Source organism: Triticum urartu, chromosome 5A (genome assembly GCF_056163025.1).
Source record: "Triticum urartu cultivar PI428250 chromosome 5A, HENAU_Tu73, whole genome shotgun sequence".
NCBI lineage: Eukaryota > Viridiplantae > Streptophyta > Magnoliopsida > Poales > Poaceae > Triticum > Triticum urartu.
The window spans coordinates 597143571-597152837 of record NC_141877.1 but is presented as its reverse complement, the minus strand read 5'-3'; the positions used below and the strand labels follow the sequence as shown (position 1 = coordinate 597152837).

At 45.8% G+C, this 9267-nt stretch overlaps 1 protein-coding gene across 1 annotated transcript; it reads left to right on the top strand.

Moving 5' to 3' along the window:
• Window positions 1–7081: 7081 nt before the first annotated feature.
• Window positions 7082–8928, top strand: LOC125529047 (scopoletin glucosyltransferase). Its single transcript, XM_048693452.2, has one exon. The coding sequence runs from the start codon at window positions 7217–7219 to the stop codon at window positions 8690–8692; it is 1476 nt and encodes a 491-aa protein (XP_048549409.2). The 5' UTR covers window positions 7082–7216; the 3' UTR covers window positions 8693–8928.
• Window positions 8929–9267: the final 339 nt, after the last annotated feature.

The following is a 9267-nucleotide window of genomic DNA, read 5'->3' as shown; positions in this document are numbered from 1 at the left end:
GCCGTGTGCGTTGCCCCCCTCCATCATAGTCCACCTCGATATTACTGTAGCGGTACTTAGGTGAAGCCATGCGTCGGTAGAACATCAACATCGTCACCACGTTGTTGTGCTGACGAAACTCTCCCTCAACACTCGGTTGGATCGGAGTTCGAGAGACATCATCGGGCTGAACGTGTGCTGAACTTGGAGGTGCCGTACGTTTGATACTTGATCGGTCGGATCGTGAAGACGTACGACTACATCAACCGCGTTGTACTAACGCTTCTGCTTTCGGTCTATAAGGGTACATGGACAACACTCTCCCCTCTCATTGCTATGCATCACCATGATCTTGCGTGTGCGTAGGATTTTTTTTGAAATTACTACATTCTCCAACAAGATTACCAATGGTGGGCGTGGTAAATAGACCGTCCATTAGTATGTGATGTACAAGCATCGAGCCTCTTGTCAATTTCACTATTCGTAAGTTTGGCCCACGACTAACCTGGGACCAGCCATACTAGTGGCGAGTAGGCCGAGTCATCCGCCTTTGGTATCCGACCATATTGTGAATGTGCATGTTTGCCACTTGGTATAACTCCATCTATAAGTAGCTTCCCAATAGTGCTTCTTTTGGTATGGTTCGGCAACTTCTTCGGAAATGAAAAACCGGCGGTCATGGTTTCTATCGGGGTAGTGGGATGCTGCACATTTCGTTTGAGGATGTGTGCGTACAGTCGTACACACATTAGATACGAAGTATTCCACTGTTTGGCAGCAGGAATTTATTGCACTCGACATATTTTATTCTTTTAGCCCAAGGTCACCCACCCATACTTTATTTGATTCCACACTCCGCAACACTTTACACTTTTGAACCAATGATCCGTTTTTCAATCCGTTTGCAGATTTGGGTTCATTCATGACAATTAAATCTTTAAAACATAATTTTGGACATGGTTTGAACAAATTCAAATTCAAATGTTGATACAATAATGAAACTTATAGGACCCTGATAAATCCCAAAGATTCGGATTTTAAGCATGTCATCCCTAGCATTTTTCATGGCAACTTTAGTTGATGCGAGGTGGCAAGTTTAGTTGTTAAGACATGGCGATTTTGTCCCAGTTTATTTTTCTATCAGAAAATTGCCATGTTTGCCAACCTCGCGTGAACTAACATTGCCATGAAAAATGTTCGGTTGCCATGCTTAAAAACCAAATATTTGGGATTTATCATTTCCGAACTTATATGATACTCCCTCCATCCACATATATAGGGGCTAATACGTCTTTCGAGGTAGCCTTTAACCAATGATAAAATTATTAATACATGAGATGTATGATATAGAAATTATATCATCACAAACTCATTTCACATACGAATTCGAGGGTATGCTATGTGTGACATGCATGCCATATAATATTGTGCTAACCAGAGTAATGGAGGGTCCTATATATGTGGATGGAGAGAGGTACATTAATGAAACGACCGGAGTGAACCAATAATGAAAACATGCAAAAAAACCATAATAAAACTTATATCACATCAAAGATGAAATATTAATGATGTATAGAATGAAGCAATGAAGAAAAACATGCAAAAGAGAATGCATGAAAGAATGATGAGAACATGTAAAATAGTCGTGCAACAGAAATGAAATTGTATAGGAAAATATAAAAATAACACCTTTAGAACACAGCCAACCCATACAAGATAATTTAACAAAATGACATGAAAACATATTTCGACACTCCAAAAATAGAAATGAAATCTGAATGAATTAGTACCAATTTCCGGAATGAAAAAGCAATGAAAACATGCAATGGAAAAATAATTAGAATTTTAGAAAAATCAACCGTGTCTAAATTGATCTTGTTTTAAAGATTTAATACCGTGAGTACAAATATCCAAACGGTTTGTCAATCGAATATTTTGTTCAAAAGATATAATTGTATGTAATCAGACTGAAAAGCATGGGTGGATGGGATGTAATACTATCTTTTTTACTTGAAAATACCCGCTAGTCACTTTGTCATGAGGCTTCCTCGCTTGCTGTCCCACACGTCATAGAGGTGGGTAAGAACGTTAGCTGGATTGAAGGAGACAGAAGATAGTGTCAGGCAACGTATGATATTGTCATAATAGACCAATACATGCACACATCTCCAAGCGAAAAGTGCCCTTAGAAAAATCAGTGTCCAACTCCTTGGCTTGATTCAAAGTCTTGGTGGCCTCGATGATGTGGAGTTCTGGTCCGGACATCGGGCATGGCCCATGGCACGTTGTCGATGTGTGCAAGAGAAAGATGTCGTTGGCTTCTGCAAGGACCCGATTATACTTTCTATTTCTTTTCGAGATGCCTTAGACTACCCACAGTGAAAGTAATATAGGTGATAACATCAGACATATCTAAATAAAATAGATAATATGACAAATGATTAATGAAAAAAGAGAGACATATGATAACATAGCTAGTTACTTATAGTATGAATAACATCATATATCAAAACAAAAAGAGTCTACAAACTAATAAATACAGTGTTATATAACATCACACATATATTACTCCACACTATAGAAGTAGTAGTATAGACTACTCCTCTGTCCCATAATATAAGAACGTTTTTGAAACTATTGTAGTATCAAAAACGTTCTTATATTACGGGATGGAGGGAATAGTAAACATATGCATGTTATTAATCTAAGTTACTCCCTATTATGACTGAAATATGCATGAGAAGGCGATGCTAACTCGCGCGCGGCCCACTACGGCACTACAGTGTTCTGATTAGAGTGCCTCCCCCATTCCTCACTTGAAATCACGGGGTGGGGAGATTAGACGTGCACTAGTAAGGTCTTCTTTGGTTCATAGGATAGGAATTTTATAGGAATAGGAAAATCATAGGAAGTGAGATGACATGCATGTCAATTCATATAGAGAAAGAGATGTCATTTGATGCATAGGATATGATTTTTTCCATTGAGTCTAGGCTAATGTTTTTTCCCTCCAAAACATGAAGGATTGATTCCTATCCTACATAGGAATAGGAATCCATTCCTACAAATCAAAGAGTTTCAAAGGAATTTTTCCTGTGCAAATCATATCCTATAGAATTCCTACAAAAATCCTACAAACCAAAGGAGGCTGGCATGCACGCATGTGTTCACTAGCCATTTAGCTGCACGTACGACTGCATCCACTAGATGGGCCCCAACGGAAAAGGTTTGTCGGCTGAGTACCCCGTGTTCGATAAATCGCTCGCTCCAACGCGCGGGCGTGGAGGTCTTTTCGGCATGAGAATGTCACTAGAATCAGTACGATGAAGTCACTGGTGACATAAGCATGCAGACAAGTCAAACCTTTTGTATACACCCATGTGTTTTTTGCGCGCGCTACTACTCCGGGCGGTTCAGCGGAGGTGCAAAATCAAGCACGCGGCATATCTAGTTCAGTGCGCAAGCCAAAATGCCATCGCGCGCCGCTTATTTGCTACGCCCGCTCACGCGCGCTGAACTCTCGAGCGCTCGCTTGCAACTCCACCTACCCCATCCAGCCGCGGCGCCGACACCGCCTGCGCCACCTCATTTTATTCCGGCGACCGTTCCGGCGCTTCCTTGGCCTATCCCCGCGCCGCGGCGGCTTCCTCCGTCTCCCTCTAGTCACCGCCGCCCCTCGCGCACGGCAGTCCTCCGATGAACAGTGCCCGGCCGCTCACTGTCGCTCGGCGCCCGCAAGGTGTTCGACAAAACACCCGCAAGGTATGTATTGCTCAAACTTCATAAGTTTGGTGCATGTTGATTGTAGTTTTTTATAGCCTAGTTTATATTGAATATTGTAGATGAGTTCGTCATATGATTCTTCCGAAGAAGAATTTGATATGAAAGAGAAGGAGGATCTTGCAATTATCCTAACTATGCACATCAATAGAAAACTGAAGCACGGTGGTTCGGTTTTGGGTCGGCAGAAAATTTGGAGGGATATGATCGATGCCCGCAACAGATTGATGAGACACTATTTTGTGGAGAATCCCACATACCCGGGGTCGTACTTTCATCGTCGGTTTAGGATGAGCACCGAGTTGTTCAGGCGCATTGCAGAGAAACTAGCGAGCCATGACCGTTTTTTTCAGCAAAGGAGGAATGCCGTCGTAGAGCTCGGGCATAACACCTTTCAGAAGGTGACAGCCGCTTTGCGTATGCTAGCATACGGTATCTCGACTGATCTAGTTGATGATCACTTGGCCATGGGTGAGAGCCAAGCCATCATATGTGTCAAGCGCTTCGCAGTCGGAATTGTGCAAGTGTTTGGCCAGGAGTACTTGAGATCTCCCAATGCTGAAGACGCCGCAAGGCTATTGGAGATGAACAAAGCTCGCGGCTTCCCAGGTATGCCTGGCTCAATAGATTGCATGCATTGGAGTTGGAAGAATTGTCCAATGACATGGCATGGGTAATTCCACAGCCAAAAAAAGGATTCCACTATAATCCTTGAAGCGGTAGCCGGTCAAAAGACTTGGATTTGGCATGCTTTTTTTGGAATGCCTGGATCTTTGAATGACATCAACGTTGTCAACCGGTCACCACTGATGAATAAGATTGCAAATGGTGAACTGCCACCGGCGCAGTTTGTAGCAAATGGTCGTACATACAACTTTGACTACTATCTTGCGGATGGCATCTACCCAAAGTGGCAAACATTTGTGAAGCCGTTGAAAAAACCGGAAGGTAAGAAAAATCTTGATTTCCACAATGCTCGGGCGGCGGCTAGAAAACATGTGGAGAGAGCTTTTGGGATTTTGCAAGCCCAATTTGCTATTGTGGAAGGACCGGCTAGATTTTGGGATCAAAAGATGCTTTAGTACATCATGCACGCTTGTGTGATCATGCACAACATGATCATCGAGAATGAACGTGGCCATGATGTAGACTACTCTCACTATGAGCTCTTGGGACATCTCGTGTGAGTGCGGCGGATGGCTGAAAGGGTGACCCGTTTTGTTGCCTTCTATTATGCCATTCGACGTCCCGCCGCGCATGATGATCTTCAAAAGAATTTCATTGAGTGATGGGTTTAGAATGGCCGACAAAGAGCGTCATGATTTGTGCGTTTGATGTTGTATTTTTGAACTATTTATTGTATTGAATGATAAACTATTTGTTTGAGTTGTAATAAACAAAATTAAAACTATTTATTGTTGATTTATTTTGTTTATGTTTGATCTTTTTGCTTGTGTTTGGAGCACATATGTTGTTTGTGCGAGAGTCACGCGCGCTGTATTTTAACGCGCTGCTGGAGCTACGCGCCTTGCATTTTAGCGCGGCTGCTGGAGTCAGCGCTGCCTGCCACGCCAAACCAGACGATGTGCGTGCTACAAAGTAATTTTTAACGCGCCGCACATTGGGCGGCTATTGGAGATGCTCTAAGGGAGGAAGGAACTAAAATAAAGATTTGCACAGGTAAATGCAACATCTATAGTCTTCGCATAGATAACTTTGTATGTTGGGCATCTGAACCCCACATGTAGGATTTTGTTTTTGATGGAATTCCGAATGGATTGATGGAAAACCAAGATAGTTAAGACTATTTTTGCACACATTTGCATCACAAATATTTATCCATTTATGGTTTCAAGTGTGCCAAAAATGTGGAAACGCCCAAAATCTACAAATTATAGTACTTTATATGCGCAAGTATTTCATCCAAAACGCTTCCTAACATGTGTGTTTTCCGGCCTCACAAAAATAGGTGTTTACGTCTGTAGATACGCTGATGGTTTGTCTACATATATAGTCCAAGCTTACTGAATGATGCATATAATTAATTACAATTCCATTCAATTCGATGACCATCTCAAGAAAATGACGGTGACACTTTTTAAGCCACAATAACAGTGAACATTGCTGTATATGCTTTGCGGTCTAAAAATGAATATCGCCATGGATGTTTTTTTCCACATCTGTTATGTTTGCCTTGGGGAAGATTGTCATGATAAGAGTGGTTTTTTTCTTCGATGACAGAAACAGACAGTGACTAATTTAATTTGTAAAAATAATCATTACGGTACATCGGAACCATTGCAGATTGAGTGGATTTGTCAACGTTATAGCATATTCTAAGGCGGAGGGAAACTTTTGGTCTATGGGGACATATGCACTTTATATGGAATTTTTTTTAGTAATTCAACAAAAAGTTGAAAATTCCTGAAAATATTTTTGAAATAAACTTGATCTTCTATTGTATTCGTGAGAAAAAATCCACAAAAAAATATCCCTTTGACTTCTTTTCAAAAAAGACAAATGTTTGGCTAAAATAGTGTGAATAGTGACCTATAATAGCAAATAAATTGTCTTTTTTGCTGTGAGGTCAACTTTTGTTTTTTTTTCGTCGGGATTTTTATACTAGTGCAAAAGTAAGTCAAGTATTTTGTCAAAATAGTTCTTACCTATTTTGACTTTTTATTAAAAAATTAAAAATAAATCCCCATATAGGGTGCATATACCACCAGGAACACAAGTGTATTTCCCATTTTAAGGCCCCTCCCAATGCTCCACCTTATACAGGTGCTAAGGCTGCCACGTAGGCAAAAAATCTGATGTGGCAAGGTCATAAAAAGAAGAGAAGTGAGTTTAGTGACCCCAGGAAGAATCAATACTAAGCACGCGAACCTAGACAAAAACAATTAAATGAAAGAAATCCACCAATGCATGAAATAGTTTAGTTGCTAAAGCATTAAATGAGGAGAGCTTAACACCAACAAGTGAAGCACCTATGCATTATGGACATTAGTTGCTAAACTTTTTAATATGCTTAACACCTCATCTAAGCACCCATGCATTAAAAGCAGCCTAACAAGATCCATCAAACAAGGTACTCCCTCCGTTCATTTTTATAAGTTGTTTCAGACAACTGAAATTAAATTGTTGTGCACAATGTCTGAAATGTCTGCGTGAACGGTGGGAGTACCAAAATCTTGAACGTCACTCCAAACGCTTCGCTTCTGGAAGACGGAGATCACCAAGCCTGAAGCCACTTCTCCCGCTCCCCTTCCTCGTTGGTTCCATCAGACAACGAGAGCCCAAACTTTTACGTATGACTTTATAAATAGTCCTCTACACGACTCTCATCTTAATCGCACCGAGGCTTGTGTCTGATCTGCATCTGTACTCGATCTATCTCCTCCACGCCGGCCGTAGTGCTTTCTGTCGGTCACGGGACGCGGCTAGCTCGCCGGCCATGGCTGTCCGCGACGAGCCGCTGCATATCCTCTTCTTCCCGTTCCTGGCGTCCGGCCACCTCATCCCTATCGCCGACATGGCCGCGCTCTTCGCCGGCCGCGGCGTCAGGTGCACCATCCTCACCACGCCCGTCAACGCCGCTATCATCCGCTCTGCCGTCGACCGGGCCAACGACGCCTTCGCCGGCACTGGCTCCCCGGCCATCGACATCGCCGTCGTGCCCTTCCCAGACGTCGGGCTCCCGCCGGGCGTCGAGAACGGCACGGCCCTCGCGTCCCAGGACGACCGCGACAAGTTCTACCAAGCGGTCAGGCTTCTCCGGGAGCCCTTCGACCGGTTCCTGGCCGACCACCGCACCGACGCCGTCGTGTCCGACAGCTTCTTCGACTGGTCCGTCGACGCCGCCGCGGAGCGCGGCGTCCCGCGCATCGCGTTCCTCGGCAGCAGCATGTTCGCGCGCGCCTGCAGCGACAGCATGCTGCGGCACAACCCGCTGGAGAACGCCCCCGACGACCCCGACGCCCTCGTTTTGCTGCCGGAGCTGCCGCACCGCGTCGAGCTGAGGCGGAGCCAGATGCTGGACCCGGCGAAGAGGCCGTGGCACTGGGAAATCTTCAAAAGCATGAACGCCGCCGACCAGAGGAGCTTCGGCGAGGTGTTCAACAGCTTCCACGACCTCGAGCGGGACTATGTCGAGCACTTCCAAAAGACGCTCGGCCGGCGCGTGTGGCTCGTCGGGCCGGTGGCCCTCGCCAGCAAGGACATGGCTGTGAGAGGCACCGATGTGCCCTCGCCGGACGCGAGCAGCTGTCTCCGGTGGCTGGACGCCAAGCCGGCCGGCTCGGTGGTGTACGTCTCCTTCGGCACACTGACCAGGTTCGCTCCGGCGGAGCTGCACCAGCTCGCCCGCGCCCTCGACCTCTCAGGCCTGAACTTCGTGTGGGTGATCGGCGCCGCCGCAGGCCAAGACTCTTCGGAGTGGATGCCCGAAGGCTTCGCCTACCTGATCGCGAGCGGCGACCGCGGCTTCATGGTCCGTGGCTGGGCGCCGCAGATGCTGATCCTGAGCCACCCCGCCCTCGGTGGGTTCGTGACACACTGCGGCTGGAACTCGGTGCTGGAGGCCGTGACCGCCGGCGTGCCGATGGCGACGTGGCCGCGGTACGCGGACCAGTTCAACAACGAGACGCTCGTCGTGGAGCAGCTCAAGGTTGGCGTCAGCATCGGGGCCAAGGACTACGCGTCAGGCATCGAGGCCCACGAGGTGATCGCCGGCGAGGTGATCGCGGAGTCCATCCAGAGGTTGATGGAGAGCGACGCCATCCAGAAGAAGGCTAAGGACCTCGGTCTGAAGGCAAGGAGCGCGATGGAGAAGGGAGGATCCTCGTACGATGACGTTGGCCGGCTAATGGACGAGCTGGCGGCCCGCCGGAGCACCGTCAAGGTTGTAGAAGACATCCAGGCCAGCTGCTGATTGGTATTGGTCCGACACAATGGCGGAGCTTGACTGACATAACAAGGGGCAACAGGCAAATTATGAAAGTTTGGAGGTGCCAAATGAGAATAGTTTCTTCAGCTTTGGACTTTCCTTTTGGCATATTAGTGGCCAGTCAGATCCGATGGCGATATTTGCTACGACAGCCATGACCCATGGCGTCTTGTTTTTCTTTGGAAACTTGCTGCCTTTATTATTGGACGCTGTTAAGAGCATCTCCAACAGTCGCCTAACGCGCGGCGCGCTAAAAAACAGTTTGCAACGTGTTGCTTATTTGGTTTGGCGCGGTGGGGAGCGCTGGCTCCAGCAGCTGCGGTAAAATGCAGCGCGCGTAGCTCCAACAACGCATAAAAATGCAGTGCGCGAGCAGCCGGCGCATGCCATATATTGCATTTTGGATATAAAATGAATTTCAAACATCTCAAAACAAAGACATGGCATAATTTGAATCACACAAACAAGTTGATGACATAAAAGTTCATGCCCACAAATTCAAATTCATGCCCACAACATCATCCAACCAAGTTCAAAATCCAAACCAAGTTCATGACACA